Below are 23,060 nucleotides of genomic sequence, written 5' to 3'. Positions count from 1 at the left end.
AGCTACGTGTCTACATGAATAATTAGGTCTATTATTATTTAAAAGTATATATTATTATTATTATTATTATTATTATTATTATTATTATTATTATTATTATTATCTAAAGTTAACATTAATTCCCACACTTTATAATAACTACCGTTATTCCTTAGCTTATATTACGTTATACGCTATTACTTATCTATATTACTTATAGATAGATATAGATATATTATTATTATTATTATTATTATTATTATTATTATTATTATTATTGCACGGGTTAAAAATAGAAAATAAAGAAATAAAGACATACAAATGTACCACACTAAAATTTGGAAACATGTGTGAGTTAATTTCAAACGTTTGTGCTCCAATCCTGATTTAATCAAATGGACGTGACGACTAAGAAAATGATTAAAAGTTAATATATTCTGGCTTTTAACTCAGATTAAAATGGTATGTAAATGCATAATAATAATAATAATAATAATAATAATAATAATAATAATAATAATAATAAATAATAAGATGATGAAGATGAAGAAGGATATTTTAGTAAAATTTTCAAGGTAAACTACATTTATTTTTTAAATATATAATAAATTGTACACATTTCGCTTTTACATTACGGGTCTGGTCCAATCCAAGTTGTACTAATCAGATTTGTTGAATTAAACCGACATTCTTGACGTTTCTAACGATCGAACTATTTGATCGATTGGTTGATTTACTGAACCGCAAGATTAAATGAATCATTAACATAATGCGGCGATGCGGTGTACCTAACTTTCCCCTTTTCACAAAAAGCGGATCGGATGTCAAATGTACTATTTTACGTTGAAGCCAAAACGATAAAACTGTGACTTGTAAAACCTTTTCTATTTTATTGGTACGAAATTCAGCTGAGAAACTGGTATTTGTAAGACAATGTAAATGTAAAAAAATGTTTCCAATGTAAATCCAAATGTATTGCTATTAACCGTTAGGTTGCAGAACCTTTTTTGTTTGTTTTGGAATCTGGTTCTAATTAAAATAATGTATTGTTCTTCTTGTTGTTGTCATTGTTTTTTCATACATTTGTGGAATGTGATAAACTTACAGTTTTATGATTCACGCTATTTTCATCTTCCCGATTTTTTAAAATTCATTCATTCATTAATGAGTGATTCAACATTTACACAAACAAACGGGTGACTTTTCAAAGGTTAAACTATGAATCTGAGGTTTCATATACACCTGTGAGTGCAAAAGTCCTGACCCCGGATCACACCTGTGGTACTATAGGTTTCAAAGAAACGTGCTTTCTTTCATTTGACGCTGCGTGCTAAATCTGGTGAAGCTGACATCTGTTACATAGATAATAAAATAAAATAGCGGTTTTTTTAGTTTTTTTGAAGAGCACCGCAAGAAATTAAAGCGACTTGGTTTCATCGCGTTTTGTCCATGTAGTTTGCATTTTACAATATTCAAACTTATAGCCAAGTGATTGTCCTAGGCTCTACAGAGGCCATATCTTTACGTGCTACCATTCTCCTCATTTTTAATTTCACCCGAAGACAGTGTATAATTATCAGATACCAGACTCCCAATTTACTCCCTTTCATGCAGCGAATGTAGGTTTCCTTTTCCAACAAATAAATATGTATCTTATAATTTTTAAGTTAAGAAGCTTATAGGCTTTTTATTGAATGTAATATAGATAAGGTTTACAACATCTTACAAGACTGTTGTTCTTGTATCGATATAATATTCAAATGTAGCTTAGTCTTTAATTGCTTTCATTTTCTTATTTGGTCTAATTTAAGAACTATTCAATGAAGGTATACAGTTGAAAGGTAAGTTCCCTGTTGTTACATACCATACGCCTCACACACCAGGCTAATACCATGATTAACAAATGCCATTTATGTAGGCTATGACTACATCATTATTAATTATTATCAGTATTATTACATTTCTAAACAGACACCCTTTACTAGGGCGACTAAGATTATGCTGTGTATCGCTGAATGGCATAGAACCTCTCATGTTCTCAATTTCAAATCTTTCTGTGACCAGTACACTGTGTTGTTTTTTCACTTTCCTCACATTGGAGAGCACTAAATTCACTGTCTGATGTTATTAGGTTTGTTATAACTGGTTATATCTCATTGCATTGGCAACAAGGCCCGGGTACCTGCCCTAATTGCCTCCTCCCTGGTACCTGCCATGTTTGGAAACGAGGTGTAAAGTGTGAGGTCTGTAGGCCAGCTTGCAAATGCTGACCATGTTTGTGCTGGTGAGTCAAACAGCAGTTTGGACACCTAGGGTCATACTTCTTTTAAAGACTGTGCCAAGGAGTGGCAATGCAGTTATCTATTTCTTTTTTGTTTTGTTTTGTTCTGAATTTGTAGTCTGTATGTTTGTAGCACAATTACTGTATTGTCATTCTGTTGGTTGGTTGTTTAGAATGTGTGTAATTAGTCAGGTGTGGTGTTACATATAGCAAGCCTTTGTGACATTTAATCCATATTTGCTGATATCAAGAATACAATTGCTGATATCAGACATTCATGGTAGCTGTTGTGACATTTAATCCTTAATTGCTGATATCAAGAATTCAATTTCAGATATCAAGAATACAATTTTTGACATCAAAAATACAATTCTTGATATCAAGAATTATCTGTTATTTTTATATCAAAAATAGAACCGGATGCTATTTAGTATGCATTTTGAATATAAAAAATACAATTGTTGATATCAAAAATAGCAGATCATTCTTGATATCAACAATTGTATTTTTTATATTATAATTGTATTCTTGATATCAGAAATTCAATTATTGATATCAGCAATTATGGATTAAATGTCACAACGGCTTACCATAGTTACATCGATTTCTGCGATTTCTCAATATTGCTTGTAAATTGACTCAACGTACCGCAACCACTAGCGCCAGCTGGCGAAAGTACGCATGCCCACAGAACACGCGCATGCGCCGAACGAGTAGCGCAGTTTGTGTGAACACCACTTTTAAACGTGACTTCAAAACACCGGCCAATAATAAACTGCTAGCACGCTTGTTTGTAGCGGATTTATGCTGGACAGAGACCTATTATTTCTGGAAAATAGAAACCTGCCATCAGGATTCAGGTTTTTAGACCGCAATTGGCAAATTGGTCTTCGATTAGGTTAAATCAATCAGGTTAAATGCCCCCCTGTTGGAAATAATTGTGGAGATGCAAAAACATGAATGTAAACCCCAAAAGGCTTTAAGCATGATGTGGTGCTTTTCAAACATGCAAACTTGGTAGTGTGCAATGCTATGCAGTGTGCACCAACTACAGCATTGTTAGCTTCTTGCTGATAAAGCTTATTAAAAATGTTCAGGTATGTAATTACAATGTTGGGTTTTGTGTTTTCACCTCATTAAAGGAAGGACACTGTGGAACTGGAAAGAGTTCAAAGACGAATGGTCAGATTAATTCCTGCTTTCAAAAACAAATGGTTTAAGAGCCTGACGACTAGGTCAAATCAAGACTTTCACCTACCCAGGAATCACAAAGCTCAAATCAGGCTTTAGTATATTGTCAGGAGCCATTTTCTATGACTTGCAATTTGTGGGAAGGTCAGAGTTTTGATTTAGTCTGGGCCTTCATATCTCCAATATTGAACAGAGAACATTTCAGGGAATTTTGCTTAATCTGAATATTCATAATAATCCCAGGAATTGGCAAATTTAGCTCAATATGAAACTTCAGGCTCGGTAAATGAGGATCCAAGCACACATGGAGAAATTAAGAGCAGATGTATTTTCATTAGAGGGGAAAAAACATACATCTCATGTCACAGAGAGTTATAGGAGTATCGAACAATTTATGATGAGAAACATCTTAACATGATGCTGTCACTGTCACGATTCATGGTAGGTATGGTGTTCTTTGAGTGATGGGCTTTCCTGAATATCATACAGGACAGATTTGTGCAGTGCTTGGGATATTGTTGTCACATGTACAATTTGACCAGTCTTGGCCATAAAAGCCTGTAGCTTTTACAAAGTTAATATTTTTGTAATTTATTTCTTAGCAGACACCCCTATCCAGGGCAATTTACAGAATATAAGAGCAACTGTTTCAGTTTTTATTTTTAATTAACTTTCTACAAATGTCTACAATATGTTTTTCATTCGGAAGTTGTGGGGTAGGATGTGTAGGTAATTGAAAATAATAGATTTTACTGCATTTTAATTCCAGACCATAAGTATATATGTCAATATATTCCACCAGAAGTACAATGTTACTTTTTGTGGAAGAGAAGCCAGTTTATATATTTTACAGTTTAAAGCTATATTCATCGGCATCCAACAACCATCATCACGATTCTGGGAAAGGAGTTTTCATGGAAATCTGAGTTCTCTGCAATTCAGGGAAATATATGTCAGTGCCAGGATGACTGAGTTGCACACTGAGTCCCCAGTAAACTCTGAGAGCCTTTTGCTAACTTATCTCACTTGAAAAAATAACATACTGTGACTGTGTCTTGTAACAACAGTAACCAATCTTTTAAAACGTTTTTATAGTGTGATTATTTTGAACTTAATGGGCTGATCCATTTTATTGTTTTGAAAAACGAATATAACCGAAAGTGCTTTTTACATTGAATGACATTTTTATTAGTCACCATCAACAGTTAGAAAGGCTCCAAATATGAACAGGACCGCTTGGGATGAACAACATGTGAACATAAACAATTTAATTAAATCTTTAACTTCTGTTGTGTGTTAAGTCTTTTCTATATGTATTATTGATCTCCAGATGTGTTGCCTCTCAATGTAAGATCTCAATAACCCGTCGTAGTCCATATTATGTGAAGATAATGGAAAATGAAATATATGGGCAAGTAACTAACTTATCTACAGAGCAAACACAGGCACTACGATTTGCTGTGCTTATACATTGGCTCCCCCTAGCGGCCAGAGTCTGTAGCTAAGTTAATTTAGGCAACTGCCTGCTGTGGAATTGTGCTGAACCTGTGCAGCCAGTGCAGCTGAAGCTGTGCAGCAAATGTAATTGTAATCAAATTCCACTGTTGTAATAATATTATCATAATGGTGGCATTAGTAACCGATGTTGCATTTTTTTTTCAAAGATCGTTTTAACACTAAAATAATAGGTAAAGAAACCTATTTGCTCTAATTACTTCTCAATTCCATCGGTGTAAATATATTTGAATACAAATGCAATTACTGCTGTAACAAGTACATTTTAATTGAACATTTGCATTGATCCACATTTTTAATGTTGCCATTTTTCTAGTCTTGAGCGATGTATATATGACCCATTATATATCCATAATGTGCACTGATATTCCGACTTGTGCATCTGTAAAAGGAAAAGTCAACAGGTGATCAGTGTGAGTAGCACACTGCATATTAGAACAATACAATTAAGACACGGTAAACTCCAACTTCAAATTTAAACTAGTCTGCAAAACCAACATGGAGACGTCAGAAGCAAATTTGTCTTATTATTATATATTTTTTATTTCGTAGAAGAAGAGTATTTTTCAGGTCCCATGCTTCAATTCAGCAGCAGCATTATCAATAATAATAATAATAATAATAATAATAATAATAATAATAATAATAATAATAATAATAATAATAATAATAATAAACATTTAGGGCATTTATTTAAAGTTTTGAACTTGTTTTTTTTAAGTACTGAGTATTACTACACTGAACAAAAATATATACATAACATGCAACAATTTCAAAGATTTTACTGAGTTACAGTTCATATAAGGAAATCAGTCATTTGGAATAAATTCATTAGGCCCTAATCTATGCATATCAAGTTTCAAGTTTTGAGGGAGCATGCAATTGGCCTGCAGACTTCAGGAATGTCCACCAGAGCTTCAGTCAAGTCAAGACCTTTAGTGAAGACGACCAGCACGCAGAAGACAGTTTCTGACAGTTTGTGCAGAAATTCTTTGCTTGTGCAAACCCACAGTTTCATCAGCTGTCCAGGTGGCTGGTCTCAGATGACTCCACTGGTGAAGAAGCCAAATGTGGAGTCCTGGACTGGCGTCGTAACACATGGTTTGTGGTTGTGATTCCCTTTGGACGTACTGCCAGATTCTCTAAAACAATGTTGGAGGTGGCATATGCTAGAGAAATGAACATTCAGTTCTCTGGGAACAGCTCTGGTGGACATTACTGCAGTCGGCATGCCAATTGTGCACACTCCCTCAAAACGTGAGACACCTGTGGCAATGTGTTGTGTGACAAAACTTCACATTTTAGAGTGGCCTTTTATTGTCCACAGCACAAAGTGCACCTGTGTAATGATCATGCGGTTTAATCAGCATCTTGATATGCCACATCTGTCAGGAATATTATCTTGACAAAGGAGTAATGCTCACTAATAGGGATGAAAACAAATGAAACATTTGAGAAAAATAAGCTTTTTGTGCATGTGGAAAATTTCTGGGATCTGTTGTTTCAGCTCATGAACCACCATGTTGCATTTGTATTTGTGTTCAGTATAAAATATTGCAATGGAAGGCAAATATTTTACAAACAAACCGAACAAACTCTTACATGGTAAGAATTGTATTTGTGTTCTCACACAAAAAGGAACCAAAAACAGATCATCTTTCGCTTATTTATTTATTTATTTATTTATTTATTTATTTATTTATTTATTTATTTATTTATTGTGTAAAGTGTCTACCACAGACAGGTATCCGACAGCTATGGTGGTTAGTGTTTGACAATGAGCGTCACAAGACGTGGTGCGTCAGGCACGTAATGACGCAGCACGCACGCGGGAAAACCAAAAATGGCCGGAGCGCGGTTGTTTGAAATCTTCTTAACAGGAATCTGAATAACAGCAACTCAGGGGGTATATTTGTAAGCAATCGAAGAAGGTACTGTATATGGAATTAATGTAATCAAATTAGAAAATTAGAAAAGTACTTATTAAAAATTCCTTCTTTTTTCATATTTTGTATTGTGACCACCGGATGGATAGTTTCGTATTATGTTAAATTCTGGTTATTTTTTGTTTACTTGCTTATTCTTGGTCTTTGTAAAATATATTTGTTCCGGTTTTCATGTTGTTGTTTATAGTCTTAATACACCGTTTTAACGTAAATAAGAAAAGCATCCGTTTCGCTGATCGTTCATTGTGATGTGTTCCGTGATTGTAACTATTGTATCAAACCAGTGTAATTGAATATGTATAAAGTAACTAAACCAATCTTACATTGTGGTGACTGATATATGAATGCCCGGACTATTTCGATAACTTGTTAATAGTTAATACTGCCGTTTAATTAAGTTAGTGCTATACATGAGTGTTTTGTATTTACATAATATACAGTGTCAACAACCCTTCAGCTTTTCTCATATTTTGTTGTGTCAGTGCCTGCGAGTTTCATGCATTTATATAAGGATTTGTTTTTCCACTAATCTACACACCATATTCCACTGTTAAGGGGAAACTTTATTGTGAATATATAATATAATCACAATATGTTAAAAATACAGAATTGAAGTGCAATAATTGGATAAGTCCCTTGGATGAGTTTTCTACCAACAGTATCTGACCATTGTTCTGTACAAAACTGTTAAAGCTGTCAAGTTCCTTGGGGAGCGTTTATGTACAGTAATCTTTGTCGTTGTATATAGGATTTAGGTCAGGGATCTGACTGGGACACTCAAAGACATTTACCTTTTTGTTTCTTAGCCATTCCAGTGTAGTGTTCCTCAGGTCATTGTCATGCTGAAAGTTAACTTTCCCATTTTTACCAGTCTTAGCCATACGAGCCTGTAGGTTTTTCAAAGTTGCCATTGGCCTCTTGGTAGCGTCTCTGCTCAGACATCCAGTTTGGAGGGATGGCCTGATCTATGCAGGGTCTTGGTGGTGCCATTCACCTTCCACTTCTTAATAATCATTTGACTGTGCTGCAAGGGATATTCCTTAGGCCTTAGATTATTTATTTTTTTATACCCATCCCCTAATCTGTTCCTTTTGACAACTTTGTCCTGGAGATTTTTTGAAAGCTCCTTAGTGCTCATGCTTGAGTCTTTGCTTTGAAATGCACTACCCAGCAGAGGGAGCTACAGGAATTGTGGAGTTTATCCCGAAATCATGTGAATCATAATCACTATAATTTAACACAGCACAGAGGGAGGTCACTTAAAATAGTGTGTGATTTTAAAGGCGATTGCTTACACCTGAGCTAATTTGGCTACACTGTTCAAGACGCTGTGGAAAATTATGTGGTGTAGGAAGGTGCTCATAAAATTACGGATGTATTTTTCTCCCAAGGATTTGTATTAAAAAGAAAATGGATGATGCCGAATCAAGATTCACTCACCTTCTCCAGCCCATCCGGGATCTGACCAAGAACTGGGAGGTTGATGTGGCTGCTCAGCTTGGGGAATACCTAGATGAGGTGATATAAACTAAGCAAAATTCAACTAGTGTTGTAAACCAATATTAAACTATTAATATTAAACTATGCTCCCTCCTGCTTACTTATGTATTGTTAGCACTTCAATCATTTTATAATTCTATCACTTCTCCTATGCCTACCTCACCCTTTAGCACATAACTGTATTATGTCTGCACTTGTTAGCTCATTGTACTAGGATGTGTGCTTATTGCACTACTGCACTTTTGTAATGCTTTAAAATGTTTGTTGTGTAAACTGTACTCACAGGGAGACCCCTAAACTACTGAAATAATTAGTGAATAAATCAGACGGTTTTCTAGGTGCAGTTATAAGATAACCTATGTGCAGGACACTCAAGTCATATTTCTTGAGTCCATTCATCCTATTCAATTATATATAAATATATGACGAGACATACAAATATTTATAGTGTGGATGATCTCCAACCTGTTTTCTCTGTTTTTGAACAGCTGGATCAGATCTCAATCTCCTTTGATGGAGGGAAAACTACAATGAACTTTGCAGAGGCGGCCCTGCTCATTCAGGGGTCAGCCTGTATCTACAGTAAAAAGGTGGGCGGGAGTCGCAGGAAATGGGGGCTTGTATCTTATGCTTATTGTCTGTTTTGTACCTCTTCTCCATCAACTGTTTTGTTTTTATGAAATTATCACTTATCAGTTCTCAAATGGTGTCCCATTTTTTTAAATTACAAAATCAATATTTTATTCAAAAATGTAGTGCTTAAACTGAAGGCTTCTAAGGTTAACATTAATTACAGTAAATGTCAGCCAAATCTTAAGAGAAATAAAATGAAATAGCTGCAAGTCTCTAGTCTACCAACTTTGCACACTTGCTTGGGCCATTCTTCTTGCCAAATTTGCTCAAGCTCTCTCAAGTTGCTTGGCTATTGCTTATAGACAGCAATTTCCAAGTCTTTCCACAGATTCTCAATATGATTCAAGTCAGGACTATGACTGGGCCAATCAACAACACTAACTTTCTTATTCGCCACTCTAGTGTATCTTTGGTCTTGTGCTTTGGATTGTTGTCCTGCTGAAAGTAGAATTTTCGCCCCAGTTTAAACTCTTTAGCAGAGTGAAAAAGGTTTACCTCTAGTATTTGCCTGTACTTTGCTTCAACCATTTTGAACCATTCAATCCAAACAAGCGTTCCAGTCCCTGCTGAGGAGAAGCATCCCCATAGCATGATTCTACCACCACCAGGCTTTGATATTGTTTGTACCCTTCACCTGACTTGTGCTTTTCAATGACTTTATACCTGACTTGCTTTGAAAGCTCCTTGGTCTTCATGGTCGAGTCTTTGCAATAAATTCAGTACTTGACCAAGGGACCTCACAGAGACAGGTGTTTGTATTCTGAAATCATGAGAACCATTATTATTGCACTCAGACAGAGGCCATTCAAGTAATTGTTCAGCTTTGTTAGTCTTTTTGTATTTAATTTAGATTTGCCAAAGCAAAGGCTTTGAATACTTATATAATCATTAAATTTGCATTATTACTTCATATTAATTATCCATTTACTTATTTTTAGTTTTTGCGTTGAATGTGTGGAGTAGGTTGTGTATATAACCCATATTAATTCCTACTTCAAAGTGTCATGACTGTGAAAACTGTGAGAGGGTCTGAATACTTTTGCAAGGCACTGAATATACACACTCTCACACGCACACACAGGCACACACGCATACAGCAGTAATATACACTAAATATTAATGCTTTTCTTAACTGCTTCTATATCTAGGTGGAATATTTGTACTCTCTGGTCTGTCAAGCCCTGGACTTCGTCTCAAATAAAAAGTAATGTATTTATTTATGGAGGCAAAACTGTTCAGCTAGAAATGTCTACAGTCATAAACAAGGCTAAATATTATATTCTGTTGTACTGTTAAACATTTGCAAGCTAAGTATTGAGTTGTTTCCGAAAACAATGGCAATATTTACATCTGTGCCTTTCGAATGGCAACAAAGCTGTAAATGCTTTGCCTCTGAACGATTACCTGTCATCAGTAAATTACTCCTGTTCACTTTTTGGGAACAAATATTGAAAATATGATGTATGTATAATGCATGTGTTTCCAATTATAACAGCTATATAATATTACTACAATACTTTTCGTTTTAATATTTTATGGATGTAGTGTGCCTCTCAAAACATATCAAATATTGAACTGTTTCCCAACACAGACGGGACAGACAAGTGGCCTCGGTGGGGCAGGATGGTGTGGACAACGATGCCACCTTCGCCTACAGGAACGAAGAGGAGGAGGTAATTGATGGAAATCACTGGGAACTAAATCGATAGTTTCATTTCCAAATGGAAATCCACACTTTCTCTCTCTTCTTTTGAAGTATTTCTATGGAGTAAATCTGATATTGTATTTTTATTTTGGATATCCACTTTTTCACACTTGGCTTGAAATGCATTTGTGAATGCTCTTTGATTATGTAGGCGAGCCCTGCATCAGTTACCATCCAGTCAACCCAGATGACACCTGTTCACATTAAGTCGTGAACAGGTGAGTCTGATAGAGGTGAATCTGCAGAGCTGTGATTAGAGGGTCTCGCCTTGATGAATTGGGCTTAGTGATGACTCAAAGCAATGTAAATGCATTGGAATCCAAGTTGTGACTAATTTAATTGTACAAGATTTACCAACCTTACGCCATACACATGTATTTTGAAGCTTTCCCAGGTTACCTTTTATTAAATGGCAAGAAATTGTTTCAATAACTTTTTATTTTTATTTTCTTAACTTGTGTGTTTTCTGGCAGTATAATTTTCATAGGATATTGCATCTACCTGCACAGACTATGCCCCCCCTCTCATTGTTGAATGCTGACTTTTAAGAACACTAAAGTTAATGATGACTGACTGTGTTGAAAGAACTCTCTCTCCTCTCCCTCAGTTCCTGTCTTTGGATGACATCAGTAACGGGAGCAAAACAAGCGTAGACCTGAAGAGAGACACCAATCCCAACGTGAGCTGTGATCCAGTTCCTTCTGCTCTGCTTTGTAAACCTCTTATCATGAGTAGATTCTACATTTCAAACTTTCAAAGTCTTGCATGATTACACAGAACTGGAAAGTATTACAGAGAGTTCACGAGACAATATGTGAATTGTGTATAGTTCCTGAATGAATAATTTGTTATTCCCAAAATTACACATAAAAGTGACACAAGATTTCTAAAACTGTATTAAGAATGTCTTAGATTGAATTGTTTTTATAGCATTTTCTTTTGCTGAAAATATACAATTTATTTATTTAATATTTAGGCTGTTGAAATAGTCCCCCTAACTCCCATGGCTCTGGTGGCTGCAGAAGACGCTGAGAAAAAGATCAATCCCCTTTACAGGTATCAATTAATCCATGAGCTTTATTACCATTTTAAAATTGAAACATGTAATTGTGTGCAGATGAAAAGCAGTTGTAACCAACGCCATGTTTCACAGCCGAAACGGAGAGATCCTCGGCAGCTGTAAGGATTTCCGTATGAACACCTACACACCCCACGGCCAAGGGACCTTCCTGCTGGATCTGGCTGAAATGACTCCTTTGCAGTTTCTAAGGGATTTGCATATGAACAACCAAAACAATTCAGGTACAAATCATTTAGTATCTACAATCATCTTCAATCCTTGTTGTCAAATGTCATGGAGATTTCAATATTGAAAATCACATTTGGCATACGCAATTCTGTTATTTCTGTGGTCAACACTTTTTAAAAAAAAAAAAATAATATTTTTTTTTTGTTTGTTACATATTGAGAAACATTATTTTTGCATTTGGTATCGATACATAGTCACATGTATGCTTTAGATTAACACCACTGCAAAAAGCCCAGAGTGGCTACTGTGACTGGTTGCCATTCAGGAGCACATAGACCAATGCATTAGATGTCTTTTGTAAAATTGTCTTGATATATTTTGTTGAAAATCTGTCTGGTTCCAGTTCTCAATGGAGCCCCCATGGACCTGAATGGGAACATGCCGCAAGACCTGACAGACCATGAGGCTCCACTCCCTGTGCTAAATTTATCACCCAGAGGTATTCCCAAATTCAGACTATTTACATTGCAGTTTAAACACCCCCTGTGTATACAGCAGCGTATATAATAAGGCAGGAACCGCATGTTCATAAATTTACATTTAGGGCTTCTTCCATAAGGTTAGAACTGACCACACTGGGAAAAGGATTAATATGCGGTTCCTTAAAAATAAACCACACCAGCCACAAGACCTCCCTCTCCTCTTGTGTGTGTTCTCAGAGGACAGAGATCCTCCTTGTGATGATGCTGCAGACTGGTTCATTCCTCTTGAAGATGACAATGGGATGGAGGTGGAGCCAGGCTCCGACACACACATAGACAGACATCAGGTATGTCTGCTCCCCAGCTGCACAGACACGTATACTAGAGAATCAAAGCCATGTGGGACTGAAGTCACTGTCTGTGTCCCTCAAGGCTCCCAGTGACCGGTATCTGCTGAGAGAGAGGATCCCTCCTGAGCCACCAGCAGAGAAGACAGCCAAGGTAGTGGGAATATGAGTGAGAGTGAAGTCAATGACAGGCCGCTTCATGTGCGTTACTGTCCGTTTAATGTGTGTTTTGATATTTTAGCTATTGATGCAGCTGGAAATCACTTGTCTTTTCTTTAGGAAGCCCTGGACCCGTGGAGGAGCCTTGATCCGTTCTCCTGTTCTGAAGACAAGCCCCTTAAAAAAGGTTGGAGGAAAAACGCTACTCTGTTAAGAAATCGCTAAATTAAAGTAGGGTGTTGTGTACCTGCTGTTACAAAGGTTTAATGTTGAGTCAGGGAAATATTGAATTGTAATCCATTTCCACTGATGGACATTTCATCTTTTGAACCCGGAGGCAGAGCTTAATTAAGATTCAAACACTTGCATTAGGTTAAGGAACATGTATAAATATGCATGATGTCTTCAAGGCAAGTTGGAAATTCAGGAGTTTGGACACCAGAATGCGAGACAGGGGGTTGTCTTTTTCCCCAAACTTCAACTTCCAGTAATAGTTTACTTAAAAGATTCTGTTTGTTTCGCGCTGGATATTTGTGGTGTATACGTTTCTTTATTTTTTAAAGACTGTGTAATATTTGCTTCAAACAGGCAAACACTATACGGTACCTCGGAGCGTCCAGGAAACGGACGGTAACAAGAGGAAAAGGAAAAGTCCTTCAAAGCTGCTGGACTTCATGAAGTGGCTCTCGGGAGCATGTGAGTACTGTAGGTGACAACACTGCCAACATGTAGTGGGTCTTTCTGGGGCTGTGATTGTGTGTGCTTCCTTCTTATCAAGCTAGCTGTGCATAAAGATGTAAGTTTATGGGACTCCATGTGGTAAAAGGCCAGATTTTCCTTGTTATGCTGCTTAAACTCATGAGAAAAAGACAAACAAAAAACACACCAATAGAACACTGCTTTCAATAAATGCATATTGCTTTCAGATAAAAGTGTAGCCCTACATGGAAACATTGTTTTAAATCTCTTTCCGCACAACATCCAAACCCTAGTCCCTTTGAAAATCCTTAACAAGAAATGCTGATTCTGATGATTTTATACAGTATACAAGGCATCGGTAGTGACAGCTCTGTGTTAGGTGTGTATGACCATAGCACATATATCACACTAATTCCTGTAAACCTGATTTTAGCTTCAGAAGTTTCTTGTCGCAAGTTGAAGAAGGGACCCACATTTGCAGGTAATTCAATTTTTATATCTTACATTTATGAGGGTGTTCAGAAAGTTACAAAATAACAGCTTCAGGCAGGCCTTTTGAGACCATGACACATGCCACATGGTTTAGTCAGGTGTGTTGAGACGCACGCTACATCATTTCACACTGATTAGTGGATTAATTTTCAGTCTTCTCTACAGACATGGAGTTATTGTACTGGAAACACATGAAAGAGAAACTAGCAGCACAGAGGAAATTACTGAAGAAAAAGGTAAGATTGATTGTCTTTTAACACGAAAACTATACATTGCTTTCACACTGGCACACCTGTACTGTCAGGGTGCTTTCAAGCTTCTAGCCAAGCTGGAAAATCTGCACCATTATACAGCAGATCCAGTCCAACCCTCTCATTCTGTCTATTATATTGACTGTTTGTCAACCGCCTTATTTGTGCACAAACTGTGTTTCTGTCATAGGAAGCTGCTCCCCACTGCACTGCCTTTACTCCATTAACCCTTTATTGATTGTGGTGGCACGCTACAGTATTTAAACATTGTCAATTTATATTAACAAGAGAAACAAATCTATGTGATTGACACGTGGTGAACCTTAGAAGATTTGTAAAAGCCTCAGAAGGTCTGGAGACCAAACAAACCATCCAACATTCAAACCTTCGAAGACGGACCTAATCTATAGACAGTGCTGTGCAAAATCTGTTGTCCTCTGTTAGAACATAAATAAGTGCAGGCTATGTGTGTGCATAATATATACATATATAGTTTACCTACATGGTAGTAATATCAGTTTTATGTTATTTACATTTTCATCATTACATTAAAATCACAAATCCAGTCAAATGTCTGTCACTTTAGGGTGCTCTATATCCCAACGAGGCTCCGGAGCAACCGCACAACGTGGGGGGTGATGAAGAGGAGAGAGACGAAGCTGAAGTAGTCCGGCACGATGACTATCTGGATAATGATCAGGGGGGTAAGCAGTCTCAGTCAGGACTAATGTGAACCCTTGTGCACCTCAGAGAGAGACTGCCCTTGCGCCGGCTGTGCCAGCAGCTGTCAGATGAAGGCTTGCCATTGGTTGTTTCTTTTTGCACCCCGTGTGTGGAGTCAGCGCTCAAGAGAGGCAAAGCTGGTCAGGCTTAAGGAAGCCCTGCCTGTCCTTCTCTCTGGAGTTGAAGAACTTCTCTTGAAGAAAAGAGACTCTGGGCAAAGTCTGGAAGAAAGCAGGAATCTCCTATTAGGGTTGGGTGACATTAAAAATTACATATTGCTGATGGTGTGCGTTGCAAACGTCACGATATCCAATATCGCCTGGAGTGGTGGAGATGGATGTGTGCCTTATCCAGGACTTACAATATATAAGACCATTACAAAAGTGCAATAATACAGTTCAGAACTTGTAGTTGTATTATCTTTTGAACTGTACTGTATTATTGCACTTTTGTAATGTTCATATTGTGTAAGTCGCCCGGATAAGGGAGTCTGCTAATAAATAAATATTATTAACATGTAGTCATTAAGCCTATATGTATTATATGACTATTATTTATATATTTTAATGACATTACATGTTTTATATTTATTTGTGGGGTGAGAAAATATTTGTTTTCTTAAACGACCATGAACATGAGCAAGTGCTTGTAGCCTATTAAACAGGAATATACATTTGTGCATTGTTTCCTCTCATACTCATCTTATTTTTATCATTGCCAGCTATTTTAGGTTGTTAAAAGTATTTTGTATTTTTATGAAAGGATGGGATGCTTTTTTGGGCTCAAACATTTTGATAATATGATCGAGAATTTTAAGATTTTTTTTTAAGGAATAGTGAACTTATTTTTTGGCATGGAACGTCCACAAACAACAAAACTGAAAACGCACGGTTGTTGCACTTTTTTTGACGCATTGATCTTTTAAATATTATATTTATTCCAAAACGTGTGCAGCACCTCCCGCCAGCTGGGCAGTGCACCCCCCCGAGCAACAGAATTAAACGGATTATCGTCAATGATGTGTGTCATTGTCGATGGCTGTCATTATCGTCAATATAGTATAATATCTATCAGCACAACCCTATCTTCTATCAAATACAGATATTGTGAGAAAGCATAATATATTTGATATTTAATATATATAATATGCAAGATATTTGAAATTCTAAACTCTTATAAAATTATAAATCTTTGTTGATTAAAAAAAATATATATTCTGTCAAATTAATTTTTATCCTTGTAACCCAGATGTCTCTGGACCTGAGGACTTCGTAGACGAACCGGAAGAAATTGCGGAGGACCAGGACCTGGTTATAACGGGTACTTTAACTTCATAATTTCAGCAGTATAGTTATCTTCTACACGCTTATGACCACAACTAAGACTCCATTTTAATTGTTTTTTAGCTAATTTATTTGATAAATCATTTTCACATGATAGTTTTCACACATTTTTGTAATTTTGAAAAGAAATTGAAAAATTGATTATAATAGTTTGATGTATTTTAACATAAAATAGTTCTTAATGTTTCGTGATTTTGTCCACTACAGCGTCTCAGGGGGACGTCCTGAATTATGAGGATTTGGTCAGAAAAAACGTGGTATGTCCCAAGTTCTATGTTGTAGTAGAAAAACATTCTATAAATTCCCAATTCTGGTCAGCATCACGCATGTATCCCTTGGTGTGTTTTCAGGATCTGTTCATTGCCAACTCTCAGAAGTACGCACAGGAGACGGTGCTGTCTCTCAGGGTGAAGGAGTGGGAAGACAAGATGGGCCCCCAGCTCACTGCACAGGTAGGTCAATTAAACTTCCCCAATGTATTAGTTTTTCTTAATATCACTATGATCAACATTATTATTTGCAAATGTATGCAAGTAACAGCAAAATTTAAAATAACATTTTCTTGCACTGAAGTTCACCTGCCTTTGTCCTAGCAAGGATGGATTCGAGGGATGGCATACTGTGTTTTTAAAGTACTCAAGGGAGAGGAGGAGTGCGGCCGATCAAGCTGCAATAATGCATTATTAGAAGAAGAGTAAAGTCACAGTGGGCAGGGAATGGTTTAATGAGTGGGACTCCGGCGAGCTGCCCTTGCCCCAGCCTGCCTGAATTGCTCATCTCTTGCTTTCCTCACTGGTGTAGGAAGAGAGACTAGCTTTTGACATCCACGATTATGGGAATAAGATCATAGACGCCTTCAGCTGCGTTTCAGAGAGACGGACGTTTGCCTCCATCGTGAGAGGGAAGGAAGAGTTTGAGGTGTGCCGTTACATGCTGGCGTCTCTGCAGCTGGTAAGGGCTCACGGTTATCCTCTCTACCCTGCTTTAGTCCTGAATGTCTCAGAAGCGCAACGGACAAGGGAGACGAGCCACAGCACTGTTCACAAATTTATTTATTTATTTCCTCTTGCAGGCAAATGACTACACAGTAGAGATCCACAAAAACGCAGGGCTGGAGGAAGCGATTGACACCATGGAGTTGACCCTGCTGAGCAAACAGCGAGCCCATGAAAGATTCAAAACATATTCTGCTCCCTCCATTACCGATAACTTTCCCAAGCAGGCAGATTAGTCTCCTCTTCTTTTCAGTGCTATGGCCTAGACAGCACATGCACTCTGACCTGCCCGCCAGCCGCAAAGTACAAACCGGCACCTCATCGCAGTTTCATCTTTTGTCAGAAGCCACTTTCTGCCGCTCATCAATTAAAATCACAATCGGGTTACCAGGCATTCGCAGGGAGGTCACAGCTTGGACTTGGTGTAATGTTTCTGCTGTAACACAGCATGACATGTTTGAAGGTGTGAGGTGCTTGTTATAGATTTACTGTTGTATGTGGTAAAAATAATTACAATTTTCATGGTTTCAGATATGCCATATTAGTCTATCGTCCTTCCTTTATTGATGGCAGTTGAGGGCACCGATCCTCAATACATTTTTCTTTTTATATGCTTTATGTCTCTAGTGGGTAATGATAATATTTACAGCATGGCAACTTAGTGGTACGATCAAACACAATGCAATTCAGGATAGGAAACCATTAAATAGTTATTCCACACTAATGTGAGCACTTAAAAAGCAACCTGCTGGCCATAATAATGACATTAAAAACAAAACACACATTATAATGAATGTGCGATAGATTTCTTAAGATCAGTGTGTAGTGATTGCATGTGGTGAAATGTGAAGAAACTCCAAAACTCTGCCATTACTAGCCAGGAGTTTCTTTTAATTTCAATCAAATAACATGGACATCAGTTGACTGGCAGTAGTGGTCTTAAAGAAAATGTCAACATATAGCTTCAAATGTGTATAAATGTGTGGTTCATTTGCCAGTCACTATCGTTATATGCTGTTTATAAAAAGGTGATAAGATCTACCAGTTTTGTAATTCCTCTTTCAATTCAATTCTCATTCCTGTAGAGCCTCTTATGTCAAGGGCAAAAAGAACTGGAATTGGAATTTGGAATGGGTCTGAAAAGGGGAATTGGAACTGAGGAAGTGGGGCTGAGTCCAACCCTGCGGTTTGTGTCCTCAGAAGTAAACCCACAGGTCTTATGATGCTCATGTTTTTTTTTTCCTTACTGCTCAATAGGTTGCTTTATAAATTCCTGTGAAATGACCATTTCCAGTTTTGTGGCCTGATTAGGGACCAAGCTAATTGTCTGAGGAAGCACTGAGTCCCCATGTAGTAGTGGTTATCATATTAAATTATACTTGGTATAAAAAATATATAAAAATACTGGGGGGGAAAACAATAACCTGCTGCCATTGAGTGAAGTTTCTGGTGTGGGCAGGCAGACAAACAATGTGAGAACATCACAATGAATTGGCGACATAACAAAAAATAGTGTGTACTGAAACAAAATAAAATCCTCAGGAAAACAAAACCAACAAACTGGTGCACGAGTTACAAAGAATGCACGGCTTATCTCTCAGAAGGCTTTTGTCTCTTCTGAATCTGTCTTGGAAAAATATATTCCATATATATATATATATATATATATATATATATATATATATATATATATAAAAAGCAAAAACAGGACTGAAGAATCATGTTTCCATTCCCTGGGAAGCTGCATTAGACCCTCACCACGCTGAAAGTACAACCACAGTGACAACATAACAGGATGCAGTCAAAGAACGTCATCATGTGGCTTTTATCTGCAGGTGCTTGGTTTATCTCCTGGCTCTAGACTTGTGAACAGCAGTCACTGATGGCCTGGATGTTCAGCTATTGTTGTACAGATCTATTCTAAAATTGTTCCAAATTATTTTTTAATTGTATCTGACCCTAGTTGCAGGTGTAGGATTTTCAGACCTCTGGAGGGATGGAAAAAAAAGTATTTGTGCTGTTTAAGTTTTTTGATTGGTCCCCAGGTCTGGGTAGCCTGCTTGCTCTATATGGAAAGAGGTAGATCTCCTTAATCCCTCAATAACCCTGTGTTTGTAAAGAAGAAAAAATGCATTTCTGCCACCTTTGTATTCCTATAATTGTGTAACTTTATAAAAATATTATTGTTTAATTTTAGTTTTTTGAGAGGATTGTGAAGATATCTAGTATGTTTCTCAGTGTCTTGTTGGCTTTGAAGTACACGTGGGGAGTAGCAATTCCCATTCCCAATACGTGACTTGCATGCTGAGCTGTGCCGTGTGATGGTAGTAGGGTTGTTCACACATTACACAAGGTTTAGCAATATAGTTTTCTATAAAATGTGTATGTAATGTATCATACTGATATTGCTGAATGCAATTGTTTTAGCTTTATTCCTATGTATTCTTCTTGCTGCACTAAAGTTCAAATTTTTCCAGCCCAGTCCAATTCCAACAATTCTATTCACAGCAAGTGTGGAAATTTTGGACATCAAACATCAGTAAATGATCCATCAAAAACTGGGGACAGAGATGACAGGAGTGTGATGTTGAGGATATTCATATTGTTTCAGCCTTGATACAGCTGTAATAGAACTTTGCCAAATTAAATTGGATAAATGGAGAAGACCTAAAGGCATGAGTCTAATCGCTTGCCCTTCTCCATCATCAAGGACCTGAGTACAATTACTGTGGGGAAATTGGGGTGTGCTCAATTGAAAATGAGGGGACTCTTTATTAACTAATGAGCTAGCCAGAAAAAAAAAAAAATTATATAATTAAAATGCCATTGTCCCATGACTACTTTTAAAAATAATGAATGTGAGATATTAAACTTGACTCCAAAACAGTGGTCAAAATTATTCTGTATAATCTTAATCAACGTTCAGTAAACTTTACCTTTCCAGTCTGGTACAACAGACAAAATTTGTGCTAAAACCCATTTATGATAAAAGTTAATATCAGTTTTATCATTTGAAAATTATGTTAAGGTAACCTTAATCTGTCTTTATTTAATGTATATATTTCCTTATTTTACTATCTTTCTGTACTTGCATGTAATGTTTTTTCACATTATGTCTACAAAGGTGAAATGTTAAAATTGCACTTCTATTGAAGCTAAAGTACCACTTTTTTAATTGCTTGAAATACTGAGTCATGGATACTGGTCTGGTTTAAATAACAGGTCAGCTCTCAAACTTGCCTTTAAAGAATTACATTTTTCACATTCAGAGCAGTTGAATAGTTATTTGTATCAATCTTATCGATTGTGTGCTGGATTGCAAAGATTTTTTAATCAATGTATAAAAACAATATAAATGGTAAAATTATTTTGTACTTCTGTAGCAAGTTTAAAATAAAAGTAAACTGATTTGGTAGAAACAACTGCATGAACCCCATATTTATCAACCATTCTCCTTATTTATTAAAGTAACCATCTCCCTGCTTCCCAAAATCATACTTGAGACATTTATTAATTGTCACTAGTGTTAATGTATGTAAATAGTACCACACTGTCAAGAATAAGCCATTATAGTTTGTCCCCTGAAGATGTACAATCTCACAATTTATTTGCTTTCTCATTGCTGTATTGACAGGCTGCTTTTGTGTTTTATTAAAGTCCAAATTATTTTCCATTATGCAGCTTCCTCTGGTATTGTTGCCAACTGTTCTAAGTGAATAACTTCACGTACGTTTGCATGTGCTTTTTCACACTATCCGCTATCTGCTCATCAGTTTTGCTTCGATTGTAATAGTCTAGGAAAAGGCCATCGGGGTTGAGAAGGTAAATCATTACTGTGTGGTCCACAATATAGTCATTGTCTGCATCCTTCGGGCCCGCACTGTAATATATTCTGTAGGCCTTTCCAGCTTCCTTCACCTGCTCAGGGCTCCCGGTCAGCCCAATCAGCCGTGGATGGAAATCCTTCACGTACGTTGCCATGGCTTCAATGCCATCTCTCTCTGGGTCCACTGTCACGAAGATGGGCTGCACCTGTGGAAGCGCCTTGTCTTTGTCCAGGATGCCGACCACGCTGGACATCTTCTCAAGCTCGTCTGGGCAAATATCCGGACAGTGGGTGAAGCCAAAGTACATGAGCACCCAGTGGCCAAAGAAGTCCTTTTTGGTTCTGGAAACCCCAGTGTGGTCGACCAAGTTAAAGCCGCCCTGTCCGATGGCCACCTTCTTCAGCTGCTCCACCCTTTGCAGTTGCTGCTTTTGCTCTCTCTCAGATCGAAGATAGAACCAGGCAGCCAGGATGCTGCCCCCAGTGATGAACGTCACCAGCAGCCGGGTTTTGAGTTTTATTTCAGGTGGGGGCTTTGACTTTGAAGATGTGTTATTTGAAGGTCCCTGTGAAAATGCTCTTGTGCTTGGAAGTGAGAACACAGTACAGGGCCACTTATACCTCTCCAGAGGTTTGACTCTACCTAGCACGCCATCACTGATGTGCTTTGATTCATGATGAGAAGTTAACTGTGTAAGGAACACCCTCTGAACATGGTACCTGGCTCCAGCACAGCCTGGTTCTGAAATCTTAAGCCTCCACAGACAATGAGACCAAGGTTGCAAGAATCTTCCAAAAGCCATTAATAGAAGAAGCCTTTTTCTGTCCAAAAGGCAAGATATGCTGGACTCTGATTATCTAGTGTCTATCAAGCAAGGCACACTCCAATAAACCTGTAAAAAAGTGTTAAACAGTTTAAAATCATTATCTTACCCACTTGAACTAACCATAGAAGAAACTATCAAGAATTGATAAATCCATCAGCTAATTTTAAATATTGCATTTTAGGTCTATATTTTTGGTTTAAAAATAATAATATGGACTGGCAGAGTGAAGTTTGAGATACTGAAAGTAGATGACTCAATTATGTACAAAAATGTAATTGTAAAATGTGTTTAATATTTCACTCATTTATTAATAGAAACCATTTTCAGCTATAACCCCCCTCTCCAAAACTACGAGCAATATAACATTTTAATAAAGTTAAATAAAAATACATAACTGAGCAAATCACTTTAACCGAATGCATTCGGCTTTAAAATAAGCTCATATCACTACATATATAATTACGGTACAGGTGCCCGTTTATACTATTAATAATGCCGGAATGTTATTTATCATTCATAGTTTGTAGTGGTGCTCACAGTTAGATATACATATGGATATATACTGTATAAAATAAACTATAATTTAATTGCCGTATTTCAATATGTTAAATGGTTTTACATGCAGTAGGTTTTTCATTCTGGATCTTCCCCAGAACAGATCACCTACCCTGAGCAGCGCCTACCCGACCTCCGCACGCCGCCCATGTGCTCATAGAGTAAATCCAGCGGCGTGTTCTGGAAAGGCAGATTCAAGCGTTGTGATTTATGTATTTATTTTTTAAAATGTATATAGAGAGAGGGTCTACACTTTATTTAAACTAAACCATTCTGGAAGTTTCCATCACACTTTGGTTTCTCCGTAAACAAAACACAAATTGTATGGTTAACATATACGTATCTTAAACGTGACATCATGG

General features: G+C 37.0%; 2 protein-coding genes across 4 annotated transcripts; one reads left to right on the top strand and one right to left on the bottom strand.

Moving 5' to 3' along the window:
* Positions 1-6,785: 6,785 nt before the first annotated feature.
* On the top strand, positions 6,786-21,166 carry ncaph2 (non-SMC condensin II complex, subunit H2). 3 transcript variants are annotated; one of them, XM_066704970.1, is made up of 21 exons: positions 6,786-6,897; positions 8,304-8,430; positions 8,901-9,002; positions 10,194-10,249; positions 10,637-10,718; positions 11,358-11,429; positions 11,727-11,806; positions 11,904-12,052; positions 12,403-12,498; positions 12,719-12,828; positions 12,914-12,982; positions 13,108-13,174; positions 13,576-13,683; positions 14,120-14,167; positions 14,344-14,414; positions 15,016-15,133; positions 16,401-16,472; positions 16,703-16,752; positions 16,846-16,947; positions 17,297-17,446; positions 17,568-21,166. In XM_066704970.1, exons 2-21 carry the CDS (start codon positions 8,323-8,325, stop codon positions 17,724-17,726), a joined length of 1,869 nt encoding a protein of 622 aa, XP_066561067.1. In that variant the 5' UTR covers positions 6,786-6,897; positions 8,304-8,322; the 3' UTR covers positions 17,727-21,166. The 3 variants fall into 3 exon arrangements, with proteins under 3 accessions (XP_066561067.1, XP_066561069.1, XP_066561068.1); XM_066704972.1 differs by lacking the exon at positions 14,120-14,167; XM_066704971.1 differs by lacking the exon at positions 6,786-6,897 and having other exon boundaries at positions 8,059-8,430.
* On the bottom strand, positions 21,073-23,048 carry sco2 (synthesis of cytochrome C oxidase 2). The gene is made up of 2 exons (XM_066704973.1): positions 22,811-23,048; positions 21,073-22,209 (listed from the first exon to the last, which is right to left on the bottom strand). The coding sequence occupies exon 2, from the start codon at positions 22,117-22,119 to the stop codon at positions 21,199-21,201; it is 921 nt and encodes a 306-aa protein (XP_066561070.1). The 5' UTR covers positions 22,120-22,209; positions 22,811-23,048; the 3' UTR covers positions 21,073-21,198.
* Between the last annotated feature and the right edge of the window lie 12 nt (positions 23,049-23,060).

The sequence above is a fragment of the Amia ocellicauda genome, chromosome 5 (assembly GCF_036373705.1).
Source record: "Amia ocellicauda isolate fAmiCal2 chromosome 5, fAmiCal2.hap1, whole genome shotgun sequence".
Taxonomy (NCBI): Eukaryota; Metazoa; Chordata; class Actinopteri; order Amiiformes; family Amiidae; genus Amia; species Amia ocellicauda.
This window is presented reverse-complemented; position numbering and strand designations above follow the sequence as displayed.

What these genes read in the sequence shown, in the direction of transcription:
- ncaph2 (XM_066704970.1), top strand. Translation starts at nt 8,323, where the DNA reads ATGGATGATGCCGAATCAAGATTCACTCACCTTCTCCAGCCCATCCGG. An exon ending in AAGATCAATCCCCTTTACAG is followed by an intron (nt 11,807 to 11,903) that starts GTATCAATTAAT and finishes CATGTTTCACAG; the next exon opens with CCGAAACGGAGAGATCCTCG. An exon ending in CACACATAGACAGACATCAG is followed by an intron (nt 12,829 to 12,913) that starts GTATGTCTGCTC and finishes GTGTCCCTCAAG; the next exon opens with GCTCCCAGTGACCGGTATCT.
- sco2 (XM_066704973.1), bottom strand. Translation starts at nt 22,119, where the DNA reads ATGGCTTTTGGAAGATTCTTGCAACCTTGGTCTCATTGTCTGTGGAGG.